The sequence below is a fragment of the Telopea speciosissima genome, chromosome 7 (genome assembly GCF_018873765.1).
Source record: "Telopea speciosissima isolate NSW1024214 ecotype Mountain lineage chromosome 7, Tspe_v1, whole genome shotgun sequence".
Classification (NCBI taxonomy): Eukaryota; Viridiplantae; Streptophyta; class Magnoliopsida; order Proteales; family Proteaceae; genus Telopea; species Telopea speciosissima.
The window spans coordinates 13,671,314-13,699,168 of record NC_057922.1 but is presented as its reverse complement, the minus strand read 5'-3'; the positions used below and the strand labels follow the sequence as shown (position 1 = coordinate 13,699,168).

The 27,855-nt window shown below is 38.8% G+C and overlaps 1 protein-coding gene across 1 annotated transcript; it reads right to left on the bottom strand.

Moving 5' to 3' along the window:
- Nucleotides 1–435: 435 nt before the first annotated feature.
- LOC122669422 (lisH domain-containing protein C1711.05) lies at nucleotides 436–21,776 on the bottom strand. Its single transcript, XM_043866178.1, has 7 exons — nucleotides 21,375–21,776; nucleotides 13,003–13,067; nucleotides 8,102–8,145; nucleotides 7,002–7,960; nucleotides 1,664–1,753; nucleotides 1,463–1,524; nucleotides 436–689 (listed from the first exon to the last, which is right to left on the bottom strand). The coding sequence occupies exons 1-7, from the start codon at nucleotides 21,663–21,665 to the stop codon at nucleotides 584–586; spliced, it is 1,617 nt and encodes a 538-aa protein (XP_043722113.1). The 5' UTR covers nucleotides 21,666–21,776; the 3' UTR covers nucleotides 436–583.
- Nucleotides 21,777–27,855: the final 6,079 nt, after the last annotated feature.

Here is a 27,855-nt window from a genome sequence, read left to right as displayed (position 1 = left end):
TAACCCCCGTGGGTGGCAGGCCCATGTGTAGCCTGCGCTGCAGCACTTAGAACATGAGCCGTATTTCTAAATAAAGGTATCTTTCTAGACATTAATGTGTTTTTGTTCAAAACAAGAGGACAAGTTTTCTCTACAAGACATGTATCCACTCTTTTTTTAGGGGGTAAACGTCCATTCAAATATCATGAATACCAGACAAAATGTAGTTTCGTACACATACTTTATGATACCACACAAAAAAGTATTAAAAATGATCTTCAATCATTTATCGCTCTCACATTAGTCGAGCTTTTTGCTTGCTAGCCATTTATTGTATTGGAAATCTTGTGAAGTCTACTTTCTTTTAAAATCTTATCAATTCTATAAAAATGAATTCCAGAACCGATGAAATAGAAGTAAAAATATATTTCCTAGTTCACCCCCCCCAAAAAAAAAAAAATCAGTATCTAATGATAAGCAAAACATTAATGAAATATTGCACTAATGAAGAGAAATAAGAGTTTCCATCTCAGAAACTTGAGACTTGAGAGCAATGAAATAAAAAAAAATTACAAAATTTGTTGCTCACTGAAGCAGACACCCATCACTCTTCATCAGAATAATTGAACTTTATTGAATGGGAGTGTAAATCAATCTGTCCTCCCCTGTAACTTCCACGTTTCTTCTTTGTCTTTTCATGGCGAAAATCCCTGAAAGAAACAAACATTATATAGAAGACCCACAAAGGGAGAAAGAGGTCCAATGGGATATTTTGCACTTAAATTGTCAAATTAAGTTGGATAGCAATCAGCTAGCAATCAACAAATGGACAATAGATACTAGTACATTAATTTATTGACTGTTGTTGTATTGAGGAGAGTTTGTATACTCTTGGGTTCTTTCCGGGTATTGAATGCTATTGTATTTTCTAGCCCAATGGGTTTTTATTTTCCCTTTGCTTTCTTTCCCCTTGTTGCTCAGAGCCACTTGTCACCTTGTCCCTCATATATATTATTGCTAACCTTTGTTTTTACTCTCTACAGAAAGTAATCATTATTCATCCAAAATTCACACCAGATTTTCAGGTGATGTGATTGAAATGTTTGAAGGACACCCCTAACCTCCCAAAAATGACTTCATAGTTCACAGTTCACTCACTGTTCTATGATCCTATTCGAACATAGTTAAATGGGATCCAGGGCATCTGAATCCCTATAAAATAGGAGAGAAAAAATAATAGTATATATTTTATTGATATTTAAAACTCCATGTCAGACTTAACAGTTGAGCTACTTCAGAAGGAATGTCCCCAGAAGTACTAAGAATCTGTGAATGAAGTAGACGGTTTTGAAAAAAAAAACATGACCTGGAGGAGACCAGCTACTTAGAAATTTACTCATTGAAAAGAGTAGACCAATAAGTTATCTTTATCAACATTCAAAACCATAGTTGCGCTTGCGCATAGTAAGGCAAGGTAATTTACCTTCCTCTAACCTGGCCGAGGACTTCTTGTGCTTTTGCACCATATCCAGTTTCTGCACCATCCTGCAGAAAGTTTTCATTTGAAAAAGCTGTGACAAATACAAGGAAAAGAAAGAGCATACCATACATAAAAGCATTTTTTTAAACAAATTAAAAAAGAAAGATGAATAAGGGGGGGAAAAAGGTTGAACAAAACACACACCTTTGCCCAATAAGAATTATCCTGAAGCCTCTCATCAACAAACTTCACTTGTTCAACTTTCACTCTTTGAAATGCGTTAACCGTCTTGGGCTGCAACATAATTACCCACAAGAAGAATCTTAGCTAGAAGTCCCCTTTACTTAAATAATTAGGAGTTTGTTAATGAAAAATAACAAAAGGGGGGAAGGGGGGGGGAGGGTAAATGTCACAGAATTGAGTGAACTTTATCTTCATGATCTCTAGCCAACTAGCAAAACATAGACAGATGAAGATGGGTCCATGTGATAAAGAACATCGTATAAATCTCAAACAAGCACAGGAAGGGTTTAAGAATAAGAATAAAGTTTCACATGAGTTTCAAAGATGCCATTTCATTGTCCAGAAATCTAATTGCATTTATTGTGTTTTTGTCACTTTCAAGTCAATTTTCAGGCATTTATACTAGTTTTGTTCAGCAAGGGGATGAAAAATATGTCATATTCCAGGGGGTCCTTACTGCAAAAAAATTGTAGGCACCAACACACAACTTTCAAAATTCAGATCTATTTTCATTAGGTACATTAGATAAATTTCTAAATCTCGTATAGGTACATATACACATAGATAGAGACCAACTTTCCTAATGCTATCTGAACTCTAAATGGATAAACAAAGGACAGCATAAATGCTAGCCTGGACCCACTCTTTTAAACAAAGAAATTTAGTAGAAAGGAGACTATACCGACCATACGACTGGACCTATGATGCATTAGCATCGGATTGGTTTGAACAAATATGACAAGCTTTGGAAGCCAAAGCTTAAGAAATTCAAGCATCCAAGTTTGGTCGTTGGTAGCTACAAGTAGATGTTTTTTTTAATTCTAAGGAGCCTTTATGTACTTTACTCTTTTAAATATATTAGAAGCCGGCTGAGGGGCTCATTCTGATTGTGGGTACAGTTTAGGCAAGTATTTTATTATTTAAAAAGTCTAATTCAACTTGTTAATTGTTATTACTTGTTAGCCAGTAGAACTGTAGAAGTCGAGAGGGATTCTAGTTTCTGTTTTAATATAAAAGAGCTGTAAACACCCTAATTGACTGAAAGTTGGAGAGAGGGAGAGGGGGGGTGGTTAACTATTATTTTATTTGAAATTATGAGACTCTTCTCTCTCCCCCTTTCTTTTCCATCAACCACTGTTCTTTCTCTCCCTTTTCTTTGCAAATCGCACCCCTGTTTCTCCCTGCTATCGATATGCTTTGCTTCCCAGGCTGCGGCTAGGTTGCCTACTTCCGATATGTTTCTTTCTCTCCTGCAGAAGGTTGCTTCTTCTATGTCAGTGGACTGTTATGGTGCTGGAACCAGTTCTGAATCATCCTTGCAGGTTAGTAACAGTTCTGTATATTGGTAGTTAATCTCTTGATCTGTCACTTGCATTTGAAAGTCTTATCAGTTGTTTATATATTCTTTATTTGATTTCAGATGTGTCAACTAGTTTCAGATTTGAAAGTAAGTTATCATTTGGGCTTATAGAATGGGCCTTTTAAAATTAAAAACCCAAAAATACTTGGTCCATGACCCATATAACCCATAGGGGACTTGAAATCATAGTTGTCACGGCGTCACGGCGATCCAAGTCGGTGGAGGGGTGTCACGTCGACATGTCGCCCGCCATGGCGTTGCCATGTCGACCATGTTTTATTTTTTATTTTCTCTATTTTTAATGTTTTAATAGATGTATACTCAAGCCATGTTTTATTTTTTCTCTATTGTTTCTCAAGTTTTAAGAAGAAAATTCAGAAATCGAAGAGGGAAAGAAGACAGGAAGAAGAAATCGAAGAAGAGATCGAAGAGGGAAAGAAGAAATCGAAAGAAATCGAAGACAAGAAGAAGAAATTGAAGAGGGAAAGAGAGACAGGAATAAGAAATAAAAGAGGGACGCCATGGGGTAGGTCGCCATGCAAACTTCTCCAGTGCCAGGACGCCATGACAACTATGCTTGAAATTAAGTCTAACATGAACCAATGTTGAATCACAGGTTCAGTTTGACTCAGAAAACTAAACCAAACAAAAAGCCCTTCTTCTCTTATTACTGGAATTCTGCATCACATAGCTGGTCTATTAATAACTGTCTTACGCATCAATGTATCGTACGTTCTTATTGATTCATGAAGTTTTCGTTTGGGTTATGAGGCAACTTGATATGGTTGTGCTGCTAGTGCATATCACCACTCATTATTCCCAGGTTTGGCTGGTGATCCTCTAATAATTCTTCTGATTGTTCCTTCAAGTATCAGGTCAGATTGATTCTCTCTCTGCTGATTAGTACTCTGAGTTTAAGTTATTGTTACTGTTAGTCCATCCTAACAACAATTTTGGGTTGAAAGAATTTGCAAAAACTCCTTCAATTCATCTCAGGTTGGCCTGAAATTTTAGGAAACAATTCTTTTCTATTGTGCAACTTTGACTTCAAATTTTGAGGCTGAACAGAGTTGGGTTTTAGAAGTTACTCAACTTCTGAACTGGTAGTGTAGATTCCGCCCAGCCTTGTTTCAGGGATCTATTATTATTTGTACAAAGGGTAAATTACACGTCACCCCCTGGTTTTCAAACGAAACTCAAATCACCCCCCGTTTTTTGAAAATACTCAAATCACCCCCTATATTAGACCCCAATATGACAAATTAGTCCCTACCATTAGTTTTATGCTGTTAAGTGATGATGTCAGCCAGTTAAATAAATTTAAATTCCTAATCTACCCTTGACCAGGGTAGATTTACAATTTTACCCTTGTATCTAAAAACCTCAAACTCATCCTCTTCCTCACACCTGCAACTCAATCTCAAGCAGAAGTTCACCGGAGAGAAGAAAAAGGAGAAGAGCTTTAACTTCTGAGATCTGAAAAGGCTTTATTGTTTGAGATCTAGGGTTTGGGTAGACAATAATTGCGGATCAGAAGAAATGGAGCTGGGAGATACCTGGATTCGAGTCTCTGGTTCTCTATTTCTGGTTTTTAGGATTTGAGTTGTTCTTGCAAGCTCCTCATAGAGGAGCTAAATCTTGAATTCGAACTCAAGAGCATGGTTGCATGCCAGATCTTCCCAAGAATTGTAGGGCGGTTGAGAGTTAAATCTTGACTTCGCATATTGAAATCCACCGGAGAAATCTGAGCAGGAAACTCTTCCCTCTCTCTCCGGTCAATATGAACTTTATGTCGAAATCCATTCCATTTCGGATTATCTCACTTTTGAGATCGCGTCGATGTTTGCTCCAGAGATATCAGCTTCTGCATATTTCGGAGAACGGCAAGGGAGAGTCTCTGAAATCACAAGTGGGTCTTGAGCAATGCTCGGCCAATTATCCTGTGTCTCCGATCAGTTTCTTTTTGTCAAGTGGGGCTTAAATAAATATTGTATTTTTCTTGGAACAATTCAAATATTCACTTCTTGTTTTAATGATAGGTTTTACTGTTTTTGGAGTATCTCTTAAATATTGTATCTTTCTTTTTGCTTTCTGATGGGTTTTACTGTTGAAGTGGATTCTAATGATTTAATTCTTCACTGGAATGGGCAACGAAATAGGGTTGGATCCCATCTCCATTTAGGTTTTGATCTGGTTTTGGTGGATCTTTAGGGTTTTGCAGGAAAGGGGTGGGGTATTTTAGGTTGAAGATGAAGGGTACTATTGTAAATTTAATTTTAATGTTTTAGTATAAGGGTAAAATAGTCCTTTCACACCAATAACTAACAGCAGACTAACACCATTACTGTAGAGGAGGACATTTGAGTATTTTCAAAAACCAGGGGGTGATGTGTAATTTAACCTTATACAAATGATCTTCTGGGCGTTATAGGTTGGAATTAAGAGGATTCAGTGAAATTTTTTATTTTAAAATATCAGCCGGAATGGATTCATATTGAGTGAGATACAGAGATTTGAATGTCTGAAAATGGTATCAGACATTACTGGTTCTACGACTTGTTTGTTGCAGATTTTTTTTTTGTTTTCACACAACCCCCTATTCTGGAAACATTGTTCAAATTAGTCATGTCCAGAACTTTGTTACGGTTTGTGCCTAAGTCGAGTTTTTCTAATTGTTTGCTGCCTTGAGAAATTTTATTCACTAGAAGGTGCCTAACCTCTATATTCAATCACCAAAGGGCACTCTAAGGTAAAATAGTTACCTAAAGTACAAGTTGGATATTTTCTCTTCACTGTGCCATCAGTATAGGTTACCACTAAAGCTTATAGTACGAGTACAAACATTCTAGGGAATCTATCAGGTAACTGTTCTATTCTACAAATTGAATATAAACTCAATGTGAAAAAATTGTAATTAATGTCAAAGTCTTCTATGTATAAAATTTTCATAGAACAAAACTATATAAGTTACTCTTCTCTTCATTTGTACAAGATAGTTTGTAAACCAAATATCTAATCGTATAATAAACTCAACCTCGCTTGGTTAGTCGGGCTTTGGTCAATTTTTATACTGTATTTACAATGCCTATTAAAAGGTATTTGATACTTCAGCAATTTTTAGTCAATAGGAATTGTAGAAAAATTATTTTCTTTTTCATTGGCCACTTCTATTTTAACAACAAACACAAAATCTTCATGAAAGGCACATACCAAGCCTAGTAACAAACAAAAGGGTGAAAATGTAAAGTAAGAAATGGAAGATTGGACGGCAGGGGAGAAGAAGAAAAAGCATAATATAATCATACAGACATAGAAAATGATTATAGAGGGAATGATGAACCATAAGGTAAAATGATACAACTGGATGAAGATAACTCAATCTATAGGCACGTTTTCATACCATTAAATCAAATAAATGTATCTGAAAGATGGAACTATTAAAACATGCAAACTGGTCAAGTGGATTCAAGAATACATCATCGGACCTATGACTTAAAAATATTATATGTATGCTATTAGCAGGTCAATTTCTTGTCCATACATCAAAACAAGGTTAAACTTGATATAAAGTCATCACTCATCAAAAAAATAATAAATGCTGATATCAGATATCCAACCCTTATAATCAGGTGGGGACAATCTGATCGATTATATGTAGTGTATCAGAGGATCCATTGTGTCTATTAAGGTTTCTCTTACAATTGACAAATCAGGATGGTGTTGCCCATATGACCAATTTGTCCTGCAATACTTTTTTGTTGTTTTGGATGTATGTGGCTATGTGCTTTATAATTTGGACTCCTATGTTTTTTTATGATTTAATATTTCTTTCTTATTTATCTAAAAAAAAAATCTGTCCCACAATACTAAACCTTAAATCATTACATCAACAAGTACAAGTCTTTTACAATGTGAACCATAAAGCAGAAAAGCACATACCTCAGCTGAACCATTGTGCTGTTTCTTGATCATTTTCTCTGATGCGGATCGTTCTATACCATCCTTCTCGCAGTCCCTGCTGACAAGTCCACCAAGTTGATTGTCAACAGACATTTCCCGTGAATTATTGGAATCAATATGGCCATTATGTGTTTTCCTCTTTTTGGTAGCATTTTCATCAACCCCTATGGATTTTGCCTCCTTGGGATGTTGCTGACTTCCCTTGTCCTCCTCCGGACCCTCATCCTTACTCAGTTGAGCCTCTCTAATGCCTGTTCCACCATCAGACTGAGATTTGCTTTCTTCAGAAACCAACCTTTTTCTTTTCTTGGAACTCTTGTTCTTTATATCAACTCCATTATCATCCTTCGTCTGAAGATCCTCTTCTGTGAAACCAGTTTTCTTAGGATCTCCTTGATTAAACTCCTTTTTATCCTCAAAGCATGGACTTTCAGAAGCCAATCTGTTTCTTTTCTTTTTCTTATCTTTAGATTTAACATGTTTCTCATCCAATGAAACCACACAATAGGTATCGTCTGCATCCAACTTGGCTACTGAAGAAGCAACATTTTCACCATTTTCAATATCCTCAAAATGAGATCCAGGGATCAACTTGCTTTTCTTTTTCTTTTTGTCTTTTTTACTTTTATTCAATACATCAGACTGTGGTTCATGAGAAGTATCACTAGCAGGCTCCTCAGACACTTCTAGCTTGTGTTTCTTCTTCTTCTCTTTAGATTTCACATGTATATGAGTGCTTACCTCATCCACTAATTTCTTGTCCAAGTAATCAACACATTTAGCTAAACAATTGCCCACTACAGGCTGTTCATTTAAGGAGTTCGCACCATCCTCATTGTTTTTCTTTTTCTTCTTTTTTGTGAGCTCCACAGAGACATCAAAGTTACTCTCTCCCTCAACTTTTTCAGTAGCGCCATCTTTTCGCAAATCTGCAATTTCTGTACATCTGGAATCAGAACCAGCCTTGAGAATTTTACCAAGAAATAGTATGGTACAAATTCTCTAGAACAAATATTAAAAGGCCTCAATCAACTGGCCAAAAGCCCCAAAGACCATGTCTACACAGATAGGACACTTACCTCGCTGCTTGGAACAATTGACATTTGCTTCCATGTGATATTTACTGCATTGAAAAAGTCAAAAAGAGATACAACCACCATGAGGATTCATATATCCAAGCAACTTGAATCAAAAGAGGCAAAGTAATGGAAATAGGAAGTAAAAACTAATGATGCAGCAGTCCTCAATTGTATCAAAGTAGAGCTGCTTTGGCAGCCCAAGAAACCAGCCCAAAATCCAATATCTGGAGCTCAGTTCCAAGCCAGGGGATTGAATGAGTTTTAGTCAATTGTCATATATGATCATGGGCATGTCTGTAATTTGATTTTAATTTTAAATAATTGAAGCCAGGTCCAATCTGATGCAGTCAAGACCGCCAGATTGGGCCTAGGAAGACTTTATTTTGGACCATGAATAATTTTAAGGGACTTGGGCTACTTGCTTAAGAAGTTGATCTTGTAATGGGTCTAAATTATATAAGCCCATAAGGTGGGGGTGAGGTCTGGACATGAAATTACTCAAGTTAGAAGTAGTATCTTTTTTTTGGGTGAATAAGAAATTCATTACCAAAGAGAGAAAAGAATTACAGGGCCTCCGAAGAGGAGCAACAAAACAAAAAAAATTGAAGCCAAAGCCTCAGCTATGAGAAACAAGAGAGACAGAGGAGAGACCCCAGAAGACAACAATAAGTCTGTTCCTTGGGGTGTCAAGACAAGAAGAGGGAGGAGCAGACGATAATTTCACCTTAATTTCAAACGAAATGGAATCCCAAATCTGCTGATAAGACCTAGAGTTGGAGATCCATTTCCTGATTTTGTGCTGCATCCAAATATGGTTGAGAGTTGCACAAAAAGCTAACTTTCCGACTGTATCACAAATAGAGGAGCCGGCAAAGGTCATATCAATCCAAATCCATTCCCGAGAGAAAGGGAGAATTCTTCTAGGGGCTGGCCAGCACTTGATTAGGATACCTTTCAAAATTGTTGCCGCAGCAGGGCATTCAAAGGTCAGTGTCTTCCACATTGTTCCAGCAAAGACAGCAAGAGGGGGTCACTGCGATCTAGCAATGACGAAGGAATGCCCGAGTTGGAAGGCAATTAGTGAAGATCCTCCAAGCCGTGAAGCAGTGCCTAGGAATGTGGTGCTTAAACCAAAGAAACTTTGTCCAAGGGACAAAGGACCTTTGAGACGGGCGAGATCCCAAGCAGATTCTGAGGAGAAGGAGCTTGAATTGCCTATTTTCCAAGTGACACAGTCGCCTCTTCTCAAAAGACTTCTGGGGATAGGAGGAAGATCATTCCAGATGAGGTTAAGCTTCGGAGAGGAGGTAGCAAGAGGGGACCAGCCATTCGGATCTAATATGTCAGCCACCAAGGATAGTCTGTGGAGGCCCGAAGCATATATGGTTCGGGGAGTGATCGAGTGGAGGAGAATCACCCTTGGGTGCCAGTGGGGTCCAATCAAAGGAAAGAAGAGAGGCCATCTCCAATACGAGAATGAATGACATGAAGCACCAGGTGTCGGGAGTCTAAGATCTTGCGCCAAACCCAAGAATAATCAAGGTTCTAAAACTCGGATCTCGGAACCAACTCGGATCTGGGAAAAACCAAGTCGAGTCGAGATCTCAGATCTCGGTGAGTTGGTGCATTTTATTTTTTTTTCGACTCGAAGCTTCATCTCGGTGAGTTTTAGACCTAGAATGGGATTAAAACTTGGTATTCAGCCTATTTTAGGCCATTTAAACACAATAACACTATCAGATTTTACAAAAACAAAGTCCAAATATGAGTTTCACTTCGGACCATAGGTTGGTAGGCGATGATGTACTAAAATACCCTACTCTACACATAATTTAGTAATAGAAAGCAAGCAAAACATTCAATTAATAGCTAAACAACTTAAATAAGAATCTGAAATGTTAAAGTGATATATCAAACTGTTTAGCCGTGTTACAACTATCATCACATAAAATGACTTTGAATCAAGTATTCAGTCCCCACCAGTGTCACATAGTCTTCCCATGACATAGTGTTGCTGTAATGTTGCATATAGTGCTCCACAACAAGCATATAAGAGTTCTGTCGAGTTAGGTAAGTAAATACATAGTAGAAGGGTCATTTCCATGGGTCAACCCGAGATCTCGACGAAATATGGACAAGATGCCTCATAAAAATGGTTCAAAACGAGATCTGGAACCGAGATCCCGCCATCTCAGCGAGATCTCACACTTTTGGGACTCGCCTAAGGTCTCGTCTCGTTTTTTTCCAAAAACCGAGAAACTCGGCGAGATCTTGCGAGTTCTCGAACTATGAGAAGAATCAGCTGAAGCCGAAGCTGTCCAGATGGAATCCTAATGAAGAAGGCCCGAGTAAATCTAATCAACCCAGATGCTTTTCTTTTTAGAAACAATCTTCCAGATTAGCTTGATGATACCAGCCGAGTTCACTTCTTTGATTCTTCTAATGCCCAAGCCACCTTCCTTCTTAGATAGGCACACAGCAACCCAGCTTAGAGGATGAAGAAATCTTGAAGAATCATTACCCTTCCAAAGAAAGGAAGCCAAGAGAGATTCCAATGATTTGATAGTAGCTTGAGGAAGACCATAAATGCCAGACCAATAGGTATAAGAAGATTCCTAAACTGATCTGATAAGCACCAACCTACCAGCAAAAGAGAGAAGCTTGCCTTTCCTTAACTGAAGCCGTTTCCTAATGAGATCAAGCATCGGGGTACAGTGATGGGCAAAGAGCCTAGCAGGAATCAAAGGGAGCCCCAAGTACTTGACAGGTAATGAGCCCTCTTGGAAACCAGATTTGTCAAGGAAAGCAATTTTGTCCAGCTCAGAAACCCCAGCAAAGAACATAAGAGACTTAGTAGGGTTGATGCGAAGGCCCGAGAGCTCATGGAAGTGCTGAAGACAATACATAGTAGCCTCGAGGGAGGCAATGGAAGCCTGAAGTAGTATCTTAGTTTGTTAAGTTAGAGGAGTTCGAGTTAGACTAGGACACTTATTAGCTAGAGTAGAGCCCAGATTTGAGTTTGTTTAACTTATTCAAATTGCGAGAGTGATTAGAAGTCCTTTTATGAATCTAGTTATATTTTTCAAGAGCTACCGATTTAGCATAATTTAAGTGAAGAATTTTGAGTTTTCTTAAGAGTTTGTGTGCTGCTGAGCTGTGTGCATTCGCAAACTGGTATTCCAGAATCTGAATGACTGTAATCTCCTTTCCTCTTCTTTCTGATCTTTCCTGATTCTATTATCCACTTAAAAGTTGTTCTTATTTCTTCTATATGTCAGTTGAGATTCTTCTGAAATCATCCACTAGTTCCTGCAATTATTTTTGTTGATTCATACTTATGATCTACAAATCTGACTATATGAGAGTCTAAGACTTATTTGAATAGTTCCAATCTGTTTCTTCAATCTGATGATTATCATCTTGATGCACATTATATGGGGAGATTAGGAGGATATTCTAGAAGATCTGTAGGAGATTTGAGTGGGAAATATTCTGTTAAAAATATTCCAGCTACTATGGGAATTATGGGTTTCACTTTGTGGCTTCTTACTTTCTATTTTGTAGGGTTGGATAGATATGCTACAATTCAGCCATAGTTTCTATTTTGAAGGAAGACTTAAGTTGTAAGGGAACCTCCTATCATACTAGAGGTATCCTATTTTGTTGGTTTCTATGAAGTTATTTATAAAGGAGCAGGGGTTTAGGCACTCTAATTATGGGGGGGGGGGGGGGGAGTGAGATTTGGCTTCAGTGTTGTTGCAATGGTGCTGTGCTTTTGGACTGTGGTGATGCAATTCTAGCCCTCTTTGTGATGATTCCAAGAGCCTGATTGGTGCTGATTCCACTCAGACCCTACTGTGGTGATTCAGTAGGTTGGGTATGGTGGTGATTCCATTCCCACAGGCCAGATGGTGAAGCGTTGGTCATATCCTTGTTTCTTCTTCCAAATGTAAACAAAAAACAAAGAGTTGAAAAAAAAATCCGTTCGATTTACTCATGTAACCCAACAATGAAAGGAAGATTTGAAGAATGAATTGAATATTGGATTTCATTGGAAATCAGCAGGTGTGTTTGATCACCTTCTATCCCTTCCCCTCTCCTCAACATCTTCTCTTGTTTCTCTCCCCCTCTCAATCTCATCTCTTCTCCTGTCTCTCACGATATTCCCTCTCATCCCCCAGTCTCTTCTTCTCTCGTCATCAAGATCAGAATCTGATCTTGAAACCTCGTCTTCTCCCTTTATCCTATCCCTAATCTCCCTATAAATTAGATCTGATCTCTCTATTACAGATCTGAACCTTCCGCCTGCGTCAGAGATCTTGCAATTCCAAGTCCCTTTCAGACAATTATGACCAGTTTATTTGAGAGGGTGTCATGTTGTGGTGAACGAAAAAAGGGTGTACCCAGTGCACGAGGCTATTTTATGTCATTAGAGTTCCTTTTTTTTTAATTTAGCGTCTATTTTCTTTATCTTAACAAGGGGAACACTGATAGAAGTTGCTAAATTTGTAATAGAATGAACACTTAAAACATAGCATGTTTTGGAATTTGGAAAATACCACATATCTCTCTCCTCTATTCCTCATTTTTATTTTCTATTTAGCATTTGAGCCGGCTAATTGGATACTCACCGCCTTTTAGGAGTCTCATAATGAAAGCAAGTTTATACTCGCTATTTACATTTAACTTCCACTTTTTCAAAGCCTCCTACGTGGAAACTAGAAGAACATAAAATCAATCTACAGGGGGAGGGGGTAAGGAAAGTCCTACTCTAATGTTGCCTTACAGTGTCTGATCTTTGTGTTCAGCGGGTTTCTCGCACCGACTCTAACTGAATAGAATACTTCAGTTATCCATCCATCTTGAAAGAAGAAAAAAAAAAGTAATAGATCTCAGCATACCTAGATTCCAGATACTTGTAAAACATCTCCTCCAAATCCAAAGAATGTCCCATCCAATCATCAATCTGCATCCAAATATCTTGCATATAAGAAAGTTACATCCACCCACTAAAAAGAGGGGAAACAATGTAGAAGAAAGTAGCACAAACAGATCCATGCAATCCTGTAAAGCCATTAATATTGAACAATGTTCACATAGATATATTGCCCATATTCTAAATGTTAGGACAAAAGGAAGAAGAATCCTTTTATATTGATAAGGAACACAGAACAATAAATATTTTTGGATTCTCAAAAGCTCTCTCCTACCAATACAGAGTGTATTGACAAGCTAGATTTAGACTATCCTTACACTGAATTAAGGCTTGACAGAGTCAGATTGATGCAGATCCAAGGTTTAAAATCAAATATATACGCAAGATGAGATCCCAACGACCCCAGCCAGTCCATCCAACCTAGGCCCTCAAGCCCAGCCTTGTGGTTGAGCTTGGTGCACTTTATGGATCAGGCTTAGGCCCATTAATAAGTCCTTTACTTAGTCCTTGCATAGAGGACTCTTTAGCAGTTTCTATTTTTGTTAGATTCTACTTTATTATGCTTAGTATTTAGTTACTACCTATTTGTCACAACAACAACAACATAGCCTTATCCCAACTAAATGGGGTTGGCCACATGGATCCTTGCTCTCCAATCAGTTCTATTCAAAGCCATACATGATAGGAGGCCTAAGTTATGCATGTCTTTCCTCACCACTTCTCCTACAGCTAATTTGGACCTGCCACTGGCTCTTTTAGTACCTTCAATCTGAATCAAATCACTCCTCTGTACTAGAGCATCCCAAGGCCTTCATTGAACATGGCCGTGCCACCTCAAACGACTCTCACATAGCTTATCAAATCAGAGCTACTCCCAACTCAGCTCTAATATGGTCATTTCTTACTTTATCCTTCATAGTCTTGCCACACATCCTTCTCAACATCCTCATTTCCTCTACACTTGGTTTATCTATATGAAGCTTCTTAACTGCCCCAATAGTTACTACCTGTTTGAATTGTTTCTAATTTACTAAGTTCTAGGAGATATGTGAGATATTTTTATTTCATTGTAGTTTCTACTTTTGAGAAGTCTATGTTGTAAAGAAACCTCCTTCCCACACAACGAAGGTTTTATGTTGCTGTTTTCATTTGAGTCATTAAATAAGAGAAGGGCTCACTACATGCCCCAAAATTTTGACCAAAAATCCTATGCTATTATGCTGTTTTCTCTTGTGTGAAGAAGGAACCCCTGTGAGAAGCAGAAAACCCTAGTGAGAGGCTAGTGGTGGCTGGTGAGAGATTAGCAAGGCTCAATTGAGAAGCTCTTGTCATATCCCTCTCTCTTATTGGCTTGTTTCTATTCTTTCAATTCTGTTCCTGCACATCCAAGTACGTATTGAGATTGTTTTCTTTGATTTAACACTGTTTGAAGGCTGACACAGGATATATTCCGTTGCGCTTCACATCAACCCTAAGTCTGAAGTTTCTGCGGCCCTTAATCTGGGAGTACTAGGGGAGACCTAGTTTCGACAGTGATTTGGGACTGTTCTGAGATTTATTTTGGGAGTCATGACAGATCTCCTATGGTTTTGCTTGTGGGTAGGATTTTGAAACCTAGTTAATGTTGGGTTTAATCCATTATCCACTACATGGGCAAAAATGCGTGAAAAGTTAAAAGAGAAATATCTCCCTCGGACTTTCCAAAGGCGCCTACATGACAAATGAAACACTCTATGACAGGGTTCACTCTCAGTGGACAAGTATGGATCAATTTGACACCTTTGTTGCTCACATGGGTATTGATGAGGAGGAATGACCAGCTTGTGATGCAGATTCATCATCAAATAGGGCTTGTTTCATTGGGAATAAGTCTAGGGTTGGGTTACATACATGTTGGGCCTTTGATCCCAAGGGTTTTCTATGTAATAGGCCACTTTAATGAGCCTAAGCTAGGGGTATATAGGTTGCATACGGGATTAGCCCAATACTTAGTCTTATTTTTGTGTTTTTAATTGAACCGGTTTAAATTGGTTGCATCCAATTGGTTCAATTGGTCTAATTTAAGTGAAGTGATCCTATTGGCTAAGAGGTTCTTATATCCTATTGGCTAGTAGGGAATCTTCTTTATTTTAAGTAATTTACGTTGTTTTTAAGTCATTAGGACTCTATTTTGAGTCTATTTCAGTTTCTTAGTCAGTTTAAGTTAGCTAATAGGTTAAGGATTGGGTTAAGCCATTCCTTTTTAGTGTCTAAGTCTATTTGTGAGTCTTTTATATAAGTTTGTAAAGGAGGCCAGCATTACATACGAATTTGATTAATGAAAAAGCTTTTGTTTGCTGCCATAGTTGTTGCTCTGCTCTGTTGAATGAACCTTGTGGGTAATATCAAGGTGAAGGGATTGGTGGACTCCGATCGACTCCTTGCATCTTGTAGATCGGGAGGTCCTTCTTCTAGTTCTTCAAAGCTGCTACCATTGAAGATTTAATCTTTCAAGTAAGTAGTTTATTAATTCAGCATTTAACCTTCTTCTTCTAATCCTCTAACCTAAGCTCCATCTACTCCTATTATCACCCGTTCCATTAATCCATAGATCTATTAGAACCCTAAAACCCTAAATCCAATTCTGCCCTAAATTGCAGAATTTTGTAACTCAATCCAAACCCTAACTTCTTTATACCAAAATAACCCCCTAGACCTGCCCATTAATACCCTATAAACCTCTTTCCTAAAATCTGCCCCTAAACCCTAGATCTTACAAACAGTCCATTTTCACAAGGCATCCTACCCAAAACCCTAGAATTCCAACCTCAACCAAATTTGATCCAACTTATAGCATTAGACTCATAAAATTCTGCACATCATTACCAAATAAAACCCAAAGTCGAAACCCTAACCATAACCCTAATTCTGCCCTAATTAGCCTAAGCTGTCCCAATCGGCCAGCCTTGTTAAGATATCCTATTACCCTGGTTCCTAGTGGGATTACTCCTACCTAGGACTACATTAGCTTGTCTCTCGGTTCAGGCTAGGTCTGAAATCTGAAATTTGTGATACAATTAGGCCCCGTTTGTTTGATGGGGACTTAGGTGGGGGGGGAGAATTGGGGTTGGGAAGTGCTGATGTGGCACTTCAAAATCCCACCCCAACCTTGTTTGTTTAACCTAGGGTGGTGAGCTTACAAAAGCTTAGGGAACACCATTAAATAGGGGTGTCAACCGGTCGGGTTCGGTCGGTCTCGGTCGAGCCTAGACGGGCCTCACCAATTTTATAGGCTGCACCGTGTCCGACCGTTTAGGTATTCGGGCTTGCATTGGGCGGACATGGTATCGTTTAATTTCGGTCGGTCGGTGTTCGGTCTTTAATCGGGACAGCCTTATTCAAAGTAAACGGGTCTTAAACGGGCCTCGGTCGGGCTAATGGCCTATTTAACTCTAAACGGGCACTAAACGGTGTGAAAAGTAATATCAGTCCCATTTCCCATGTCCACAAACTATAACGTCCCATGTCCCATGTCCTATTTAAAAAAAATAAGAAAAAGGAAAAAGAAGTGCAATTTTGCCGTGTGATCGTGTGAGACTCAAAGACTCGAAATTTTGATTTTGTGAGATTGAATAGAAAAAAAAAAAAAAAAAGAGGTGGAATTTGGAAGGTTAGTTAGGGTTAATGGTTTTTTTAGTAAATAATTAGGGTTAATGGTTAGTCATTTAGGAGGGTTAGGTTACTGGGTTGTAACTTGTTAGGGAGTTGGAAGTTGGAACGTGTATACGTTTGGGAATTTTCTCCGGGTTGGGGTAGAATAGGTAATAATAATCGGGCTTAGGGGTCGGGTTTAAACGGGGCAAAGGGGTCGGGCTCGATCGGGCCTTTAAACGGGCAGTCGATCGGGCACCCGTCGGTGTTACTTTCAAGACGCGGAACTACCGCTTATAAACGGGTCGGGCGTTCGGTCTTTAACGGCCGGTTGGGTCGGTCTCACGGTGCGGGCTGGCATTGACACCCCTACCATTAAATGCTTTGTCTGCTGATGTGGCACTTGAAAATCCCACCCCTATGCTATCCCAAGTCCCACAAAAAACAAAGGACTTTGCTTACTGTTCATAGGAAAAGTAAAAACCCCACCCCCAATCCCCAACCACTACATTGGGACACTGTCCCACAACATTCCCACCACATCCTCCCCGTCAAACAAACGGGGCCTTAGGGTTGCCAGATACAAGATCTGCAAAACTGTTTCCAAAAGGCACTTCAAGCGTAAGATCTCTTAGGCCTTGTTTGTTTAGAGGGGAAGGTGGGATGGGATTGTTGGGAAGATGGGACCTACATGTTGGTGGGGTTTTGTTGGGGTGGAAATATTGAGGTAAAGTTACTTTCCCATGAACAGTAACCAAAGTCCCACCAAATTGGTGGGACTTTGGATAGCAAAGGGATGGGATTTTGAAGTGCAACATCAGCAAACAAAGCAATTAATGATGTCCCCTGAGCTTTTGTAAATTCACCACCCCAAATTAACCAACCAATGTTGGGGTGGGATTTTGAAGTGCCACATCAGCAATTTCCCACCCCACCAAAGTACCCTCTAAACAAACGGGCCCTTGAGGACTCCTGTTAGAAGATTCAATCCCCAGTCCAGAGAGAATCGAAGAATCATTTCAGCCACCAGACCTACAAGACGATCTACACCATCAACCGCAGATACAGGAAAAAGCTCCCATGAATGGCAGTGGTGAGGTAAAATGTTACCACTATAACAAGGTTTGGTCATTTTGCCAAGTTTTATCCTCAACAACATAATTCCACCAATGCTACTGTGGCAGCCGTCGATACCAGCGCAGAGACTTCATTGATGGACTTCCTCTTGAGGAGGAGATTGAGGAACAAATGACGGTGATGAGGATGTGAAGACTTTTGAACTGAATGTAGTCACCCGTATGTTGGTCGCAGTAACTAAAGGAGAAGATTGGCGGTGACATTGTATCTTTTATAGACAGTGGTAGTTGGCATGAATGTGGTCTCTCATGCCTTCATTGACAAGGCTAGACCATGAACCAATACGCATCCACAACCATCCAGAGTCTCTCTTTTGAACGGTAACACCCTTGAGGTAAACCAAAGATGTTTTTTTTTCTCTTAAATAGGATGCTTACAAAGAGGATGTTTGGTGTGATGTCATTCCTACAAAGCTGACAGACATACTGCTTGGATGACAGTGGATGTTTGACAACGATGTTCTGATCGGAGGAAAGAACTTGTGCATCTTTACTTTCAAAGGAAGGCAGATTGTCTTTAATCCCATAAATATTCCAAAAGAGAAGATTCCGCAAAACAAGAAGACCAGCAGCACGCCGGATGGGAAACAAATAAAGAAGTTGGGAGTAAGGAGAGTCGAATGCTACTAAACTGCTAACACTTCCACAACAAGAGTTTATCAAGACTAGCAGAGAAATTGGCCCCGATATTGGCCCTTTATTTGTGGATACCATATATTGACTTTGGTCACTAAAGGGCTCGCTCCCCCACCTGAGACTAATGCTCCCAAACTTATTCAGGGCTTTCTGATTTTGCAGATCTTGCGCCAGAGGAGCCTTCCAAACGAGTTGCCCCCAATGCAGGTGGGGAAGCTTGGTTCATATCTTTCGACTCCTACTCTTCTTCTTAAACAGGTCAGAATTCTCCTCTCCTTTCTTGTATATACTTTCTAATTCTGTTCTTAGTTCATATTATTCTGTTGGCTTTGTTTATTGTTCTTAAACTTCAGATTTAAACTCAGTCAATAATTTTCAAGTTCTATTTCCGGAATCAGTACTCAAGATCCAGTTTTTACATCGATTTCTAGGAGCTCTTCTCACAGTAGTATTTTTCTGAAACTAGCAATTTCAAATCTGGTTTCAAGTTCTGATTGCTGTTTCCTGTTATTGTTTCAGATCATTATTTCTTTGTCAAATTAAATCATTTTTACTTATATTTTTAATTCTTCGAGTTGCTGAAATCAATTACTGTTCTGAAACCCCGTTCTAGAATCCTACCCCTAGCAGGATTGGGTCATATCTCTTAAGATCTGAGTCAAATTTGGCGAGTCATTCTCCTCCCATATTCTGACCTTCGACCAGTATTTTAGCCCATTCTGAGTCTTTAATCTTCTGGAGAATTAAATTTTTCCTAAAATCGGGTTTCTTTACTTGACAGTGATTCTGGATTTCGTACCTGATAACCTTAGGTGACTAGAAATCCATTACCTGAATTCATTGTGTTGCTGTCATGAGTTCATCAATACTATTTTACAGTCCACAACTGTAAAACTGGTGTTTTTTTCCCTACTGATAGACCAATCAATAGGATATGTGTTGCTAACGAAGGGCTGACTATTGCATAAATTGCCATGCTGCAGCACCACAATAATGTATCTACCCATGTTTAGATGGGGTATGCATGCATCACCAACGGAAAGGTGGTTCCTTGATCCATGCTAGTGACAATATATAATTCATTTGCACAATTCATCCTGTTACTACATCTAGCAGTATTTACCTTATGGTATATAAAGATATCACATGCATATAAAGATGATGACTTTTAATCTGGTATTATTTTGAGAACCTATCAACTCATCCAGTAGTTAAATCTTTGATGGACCAGAAACTCTGCAAGATTGCTAGAGTTAATGGTTTAGGAACACAATTCTTTTCTTTTCTTCTTTCAGAAGAAGGAATTTTACTTCAATTGTTATATCACTTGTATGTTATGCACAAAAGATAATTGATTTATAAAGTGATATAGGTACAACAAATAATAATGGACATTGGATTTTTTTTACCCAGCGGACCTCAGTGCAACGGTAAGGTTGCTCCATTGCGACCTAGTGGTCGCAGGTTTGAGTCTGGAAACAGCCTCTCAGTGAAGTGGGGGTAAGGACGCTTACATTATGAGCCTCCCCAGACCCTGCAGTGGCAGGAGCCTCATGCACTGGGTACGCCCTATCGGCATTTTTTATCCAAATTTTTTATAGGTAAACAAATAATTCCCAAATTAATCCGAATTTATTTTAAGTCTTTCTTTTTTTAGCAAATTTTTAAATTAATAAAGCAAATTATTCTGAATTTACACCTTCCAAATAATTACCGAATCCGAATTTGTCAGCTACGGTCTTGACTGCATCATTCTATCCAAAATTATACAATATCTTTAAGTTTTCTAATTGCTCTGTTATTAAAGATCCTGTACAGCAAATCCTCTTGACTCCTATTGTTAGAATTTGGTTAGTAGTGGGTTTGCTATTATGATCATACAGTTCTGGATGGAGAGTCAGGTGCATGGTTAGACTCACGCCACAGTAAGCTTCCACAGAGAACCACTCGTTCAGATGGAGGCAAGATCCTCCAATGCCACAGCAGATGCCCTAGCTAGATTAAGTGTTGTTAAAGACCAAAACTATTTCATTGGGCATAGGACTCCTCTTTTGAGTCATTTTTAGCCACTTTGACTGTTGTACATTTTATTCTACTTCTAGCTACTGAAGTATTGAAGCCTGTAGTGCGGTCCATGAGTTGTCCCTCAACCAGACCACTCCTACTAACTCTCAAAATTATCAACAATCAATAAATTAAATACAACACCTGAAGAACCCAAAACTCTTGCTAATAGAATCCCACAGGGCAAACATTTTTTCCCCCTGTCTGAAGAAAGATAAGTAGATATCCACGGGGAAAACCCAAAGCAAGAAAATTTGAAAACGAAAGTTCAGAAAGCTATACAATCCAATCATTTTTCTCCATGAAAATGAAAATGGGTGTCCAAGCAAAATGCAATTTTTTCCCTCACTAAACCCCCGATTTGGGACTGAAAGTGCAAAGCCCATACAAGTTAGACAACAAAGAGAATTGAAAAGCTCTTTCAATTGGAAAAAAATGATGAAGAAGATACTTCAGTAGCGGAAGCATAGTGAGCCCACAACCCACTGGTTTTAGGATCTAAACCTGACTCTGATAAAAGAAGCCCTTAGACTGTTTGCTGCTGTGCTTTTTGGCTGTATTGTATGGTTTTTCAGCCTCCACTTTCGAGTGTGGTACCTCAGCCCTCTTCTCTTTCACTTCCCTTCACTAGTGAAGCTCTTGTCTTTTCCGACAACAACAAAAAAAAATAATGAACAAGGTACACAGACAATGTTGCAGTTCTTCGTTCAGAATTCCAAAGCACCATATGGATTCACTATTGAAGTCTATCATTTGCTTTCATTAGTCATTCGAACTACTATAATAGCCAGGAACTGCCCAAACAGACTACATACAATTAAAATACTGAAAACAAACCAAACTAAACTAAACAACGCAGCATTGACAGTACCTTGCTTAGGGTTTCGGATCGAAAAGCAGATAGCGTTTCAGAGAATCCATTCCGATCGAGATAGGCAGCAATAGAATGAAAAAGAAGAGCTCTGTCAGATGAATTCATGCTCTTCTTCTTCTTCTTACTCTTCTCCTGCTTCTGGTCTATGTTAAGGGTTTTATCAGTAGAATTGTTTGCTAAGGTTTCGGCAGAGAGCTTCTTCGCCATGTTCTGCTTTGCAAGCGTGACCTGACGAGGCTCGAATGCAATTAGAGCAGAGTTTGTGCTCCTTCCGAGCTTTGTGGGCATAAGATTAACGAGGAAAACTGGTGGGAGAAGCGAAACCAAATAAGAAGAGGGAATCGTATGGCTTTTTCTACGGCTAGGGTTTATGGGACATTGGAAGATAGGGAACATATGTTAAGAAAATTGCGACCATGACACTGCCGGGAGAAGTCGAAAATACCCTACAGGCAATAGATCGTTTGTCTGGGCGTGTGGTAGCCGGTAGGGGTGTAAGTTTAGCCCAATCGATCCGAGTCCACCCTGACCCCGAACGGGTCTGAGCTGGATTTTTCTACCCTAAGAGCAGTTTAGGGTTGGAAATTTCAGGCACAGGGTTAGGGTCGGGCTGGCCAGGGTTGAGGCCTCGGGATGAGTCAGACCGTGTTATGTTATGCTTTACAATTAAGTGTTTACATATTACAATTTTTGTTTAATATCTAATTATCCATTGATTTATCAAAAAAAAATTCTAAATATCTATTGAATGAAAGTAATTAAAATTTTACGAGTGGACTAAGTTTTTTAACCCAAAGAAAAATCTAATAGTCAATTGAATACAAAACAAACCAATGCTCAACACTCACATGTTTCTCATTGTTTTAATGCATAGGACAATGGAAATGGAAAAAAATAAGAGTCAATTAGGATCGTAAAAATAGGGTTAAACAAGGCTAATTTGGCCTACTAGCCCAGCCCAATCAGGGTCAATCAAGGTCGAGTTGGGTTGTGCTGAGCTCGACAAGGTTGGACTTGGGCTGAGATATCTCAATCTGACCTAAGGCTGGCTTGGGCTTGGGCTTGGGCTTGGGCTGAGCTAAGAGGATTTAGGATCGTGTTGGGGTTGGGCTTGCCTTCAAGCCTTCCTTCTAGGTGGACATCTCCCTCTTGTTCTAAATTAACTACAAAATAATAAATAAAAGAAGCATAAACAAGGCATGCATTTAAACTATATATATACTAAATATTGACCCATATTAAATTTTATTACAAATCAAAGCTCAATACAATCGCATTGTAAGCTGAAGTTGCAACTTGCAATAATTTGTACCCTATACTAAAAAATAGTGAGTGTTACAAAAAATCTAATTTTCAAAATGAAGCCTACGTTCATTATGACTTGCCTGTGGGATAAAGCCGCAGCAACAATGGTCTGAAATTTTGTAATAAGACTAGAGTGCATCATATCAAATCAACTTGTATACATGAAAAACAAGGGTCATGCATAAAATGACATTAAGAGAAATAATGAGGAAAGACACTCAAAGTTCAGGCCTTGATTCAAGTATGACCTCGAATAGAGCTAATTGGAAGGCAAGGATCCATGTAACCGACCCCATTTAATTGAGACAAGCTGAGTTGTTGTTGTTGTTGTGGTCTCTAGATAGGCACATTTGTTGGGGCCATTTGGGCATGTACGTCCAAGATGTATCCATATCTATATATAGAAGCCGTCATGACCATTTGTGAGTACTTTCATAGGTATTTCTATTTTCATGTACTATTTAAACAAATTCCAAGCTTTCCCAGTAAACAAGTGCAATGATTATTAGAGGGGCCTACAGGACTGTTTCATCGTGGAGGTTGATTCACATTAATTAACCGGTTTGAACCATAAAGGACGTTTACAAACTTAAGGAGAGTGACCAGTTGCACGATTCAGCTCCAACATCTTTCCTAACAAGTTTAATTAAAAAAAAAAAAAAAAATTGATGAGAAAACGAAAAATATATAAATTAAAGAGAATAGAAAATCTGTACATCATACACAAAAGGAGGGATGGTAGTTCTATTTGGGATAGTAATGGTAAGTATGTATTACAAGTTCGTGATGATGTGAAAGATCTCCCACGTTAAAAAAATTATTGGAGTTGAATCACTAAGCCATTAAAAGATAAACATTCTATTCTAGTTCTACAACATTAATACACTGGTAAGAAAACCAATATCCAAGAAACTAGCATGATGAATAACATTCCAAAATTGAAAAATGGCGAGAAAATAAGAAACATAAACCCCTCCCCCTTCCTCGATCACCAGCTTCTTAGAATCTCAGCTACCTCACAAACAACATTGAAGTCACCCTCAACCAACGAATTGAAGGAGCCACCTAAGAAGCAACAAAGCTCATCAAGTAATTCCAGAGAACAATATTTTCATGAAGACTACCTACACTTATCCATAAGCAAAAGAATACATTAAATTCACACGGAGATCCTTCATAGAAATATTAATGGACTTCTCTTCCTTCACTAACAAATTTCTTCTTCCTTGGAATATTCTGCACATGCATGAACTTCTTAGAAACATCCTCACGATCGATCAACTACATTCTTAGGCAGTGTTTGGTATGCATTATTGGAATGCATTTTAAGTTGATTTTTCATTCTCAGATGATAAAATTAAATAGTTGTTTTTATCGCTCAAGAATGCGAAATCAACCTAGAATGCATACCGAACACAACATTAATTAGTTTGATACTTCAACTTAAGCGATAGTAAACTATGACTTTTGAATATCAAAACAAGGATATCGATGATTATTATTCTCTGCCTGGGAGGGCAGGCTGCGGCTAAACACATGAGACAAGACGCTCACCCCCCATGTGTCTGGGACGAAATTTTGTTGCTACACTTGTAGCAGGATTGTTCCTGCTACTAGTGTAGCAGCAAAAAATTTTCCATGTATCTACGCGTATCCTGTGCCTCCAGCACAGAGAACATTTGGCCTAAGGATAGATACCATTTCAAGAACCTAACTGAATAGGTAGCAATCTAGAGGAATAATCTAAAACTGACCCTAACATAAACTGATTCATGTCATCAAATATCTAAGAATTAAACGACCATTGAAGGTCTCCTAGTCACAAATTTCACAACCAAAGATTAGCGTCATGGTTGGGTCATAGGTGCGATGATTTACTTTAGAGGTGAGGTCTCATGTTCAAGTCCGGGATGGCCCAGCTACCCCAAAGAAACAATCAGCCAAACCATATGATTTTACACTAATTAGATTCCTCTGACAATAGTTTTTCCTTCTCATAAAAATAAAACAAAATTCTAAGTTAATGGAGCCTATGAGAAGCTAAATGAATGTAGCTTAGAAGAATTGAAGTCCAAACACAGATTGAGAATTCCTCTAGCTTTGACCAGCTAGTAGTACTCATATATGGAGCAAGTATTATTTATAGCCTTTTGGAGTCTAGGAACTAAAAAGATTAAAGTAAGATTGTTGTATCCTCTATGTCAGGTTTGTTCGTGCCATGATGCCATAATCAGATTTCTGTACCAAGATATTAATAAGAGTAGATTAAAGGTAGAGACAGGTAATGTAGTCATCATCATCCCCAACTCCAAACTCAACTCAGCCCCTCCTATGAACTCTCCCTCCTCCACCAGCTCGGAATTTCCTATGCCTGATCTTAAAAAAGGGTGTAACCGTAAAAGGGTGTAACCGCTCAGTGCATGAGGCTCTTGCCACTACGGGGTCTAAAGAGGGTCATAATGTATGCAGCTTTATCCTGAATTTGCAAAAAGGTTGTTTCCCTGACTCAAACTCGTGACATGCACTAAGTTGCAATAGAGCAACCCTACCATTACGCTGAGATCCAACCTTAAAGATGTTTTCTTCTACCCTCTCATTGGTGGCTCTTTTGAAAAACTCTTTTAATTTCTCTCTCTCTCTCTATTGGAAATGGAATATCACATTCACTTTTAAGATGAACACCTAAGATGATTTCTACTCCCTTCCTATATTGGTTTACCTAAGCACAAAACCATAACCCTCACCTAACATAGAAATTCTCTCTCTCTACATTGGAAATGGGCCTCACTGATCCACAGTAAAGAGAGGTCATTTCCCTACAATCTGCTTCCCCTATTCAAAACAAGTGATGGGCCCACCAAGATGAAGATTAGTCAAACAATCAGGCAGATTAGTCTCCATAGACTTGTATACAACCTAAAACTGAACAAGCCTTTATTTATACATATTATGGACAAAGTTTTCCTCCACCCATAGAGGAGGGTTCACCCACCATCCTAGTTAGGGTTCACAAACCCCTCATCGGGTTTTAATATGTTCCAAAATATCCTCTCAATATCCATTCCCACCAGTGGATAGAGGGAAACTCGGCCATGCCCAAACACAATTGGGGATGAAATGACCTGTCCCCATGAAAGGCAGAAATCTTGCCCACGAGATGCTAGCTTGCTCGCATTGGCTGTCACGCACACATGGCCCAACCCTCCCCATATATATACTTGAGCAAGTGTTTTTTTTTTAATATAAACTTTAGCAAGTTGGCATCAAAGTTGCTAAAGGTAGATATTAAAGGTAGAGACAGGTAATGTAGTCAGCAACATTATATCATCCCTAACTCCAAACTCAACTCAGCCCCTGCTATGAACCTCTCCCTCCTCCAGCAGTTCGGAATTTCCTATGCTTGATCTAAATAAGTGTGTAACGTCAAAAAGGTGTTACCGCCTGCATGAGGCTCTTGCCACTGTGGGGTCTGAAAAGGATCATAATGTATGCAGCTTTATCTTGAATTCGTAAAAAGACTGTTTCCCTAACTCAAACTCGTGACCTGCTCTAAGTTGCAATAGAGTAACCCTACCATTACCCGAAGGTCCGACCTCAAGATGTTCTTCTACCCTCCCATTGGTGGCTCTTTTGAAAAATTCTTTAATCTCTCTCTCTCTCTCTCTCTCTCTCTCTCCCCATTGGAAATGGAGTAGCACATTCACTTTTAAGATGAACACCTAAGATGATTTCTACTCCCCTCCTATTGGTTTATGGCACCTTCCTAAGCACAAAACCGACCATAACCCTCACCTAACATAGAAATTCTCTCTCTCGATCTCTCTCTATATTGGAAATGGGCCTCACTGATCCACAGTAAAGAGAGAGATCATTTCCCTACAACCTGCTTCCCCTACTCAAAACAAGTGATGGGCCCACCAAGATGAAGATTATTCAAACAATCAGGCAGATTAGTCTCCATAGACTTGTATATAATCTAAAACTGAACAAGCTTTTATTTATATACGTTATGGACAAAATTTTCCTCCAACCATAGAGGAGGGTTCACCCACTGTCTTAGCTAGGGTTCACAAACTTCTCATAGGATTTTAATATGTTCTAAAATATCCTCCCATTAATACCCATTCCCGTCGATGAGTGAAGGAAAAGTCGACCATGCCCAAACACAATTGGGATGAAATGACCTGCCCCATGAAAAGCGGAAATCTTGCCCACGAGATGCTAGCTTGCATTGGCTATCGCGCACACATGGCCCAATCCTCCCCATATGTATACTTTAACAAGTGGTTTTTGTTTTTTTTTATATAAAATCTAGCAAGTTGGCATCAAAGTTAAAAGCACTGAGAAACGTACGGGTACACAAGAGTCAACTATGAGTTGACTTAGACCCCAGTAGTGTCAGTAATACAACCGTAAAACCACATGCATCTTGTGGTACTGGAGGTAAACAACAGTCTCTTTTGATGAATACAAGAAAGAAAGAAATAAGTTACACTATATTAAGTTTTTGATTTATAATATATGTAAGCTTTACAATGAGAATGAGAATGAGAATGAGAATGAGAGAGAGAGAGAGTAGATACCAAACTAATACAAAGTACCCATCTTTCACTCTAGCTCTCTCTCACTCACTCTTGTCTCTCAGTGAGACAATCCCACACAAACAAATAAGACAGAAACCAACACACACAGACTACTTGCATCACACGTAATACTTGCCCTAGGCAATACATGCTCGTGACTCTCTCTCTCTCTCTCTCTGTCTCTCTCTCTGCTTGGAGAACACATGATGAATCATATATATATATATATATATATATATATATATATTTTTGAATATTTTATTAGAGAAGCAAGCTGTCCTGAGAAAAGACAATAATAGTGTTCTTCTCGAAGATGGAAGTTGTCATGAAGGAGACCGAGGAGGAGGAGGAGGTCTCTCTGTGTTTTGTTTCATTTTCCAAGAAACGTCAGATCTTCGTCACTCAATCCCATATTTTAATTAATAATTTATTACTTCCCTCAACCCCTATCTCTTTCTCTCTCTCTCCCTCTCTCTGTAGAATAGATTGATTGAAGAAGTTAGGTTTTCAAAACCCTCATCTGATCTACTGTACACACCACAGAGAGGGAGAGAGAGATGCCTTCTATCATCACCTTAAAAAGCTTCATA

What these genes read in the sequence shown, in the direction of transcription:
- LOC122669422 (XM_043866178.1), bottom strand. Translation starts at nt 21,665, where the DNA reads ATGCCCACAAAGCTCGGAAGGAGCACAAACTCTGCTCTAATTGCATTC. An exon ending in GATCCGAAACCCTAAGCAAG is followed by an intron (nt 13,068 to 21,374) that starts GTACTGTCAATG and finishes ATTTGGATGCAG; the next exon opens with ATTGATGATTGGATGGGACA. An exon ending in CTCGGCCAGGTTAGAGGAAG is followed by an intron (nt 690 to 1,462) that starts GTAAATTACCTT and finishes TGTTTCTTTCAG; the next exon opens with GGATTTTCGCCATGAAAAGA.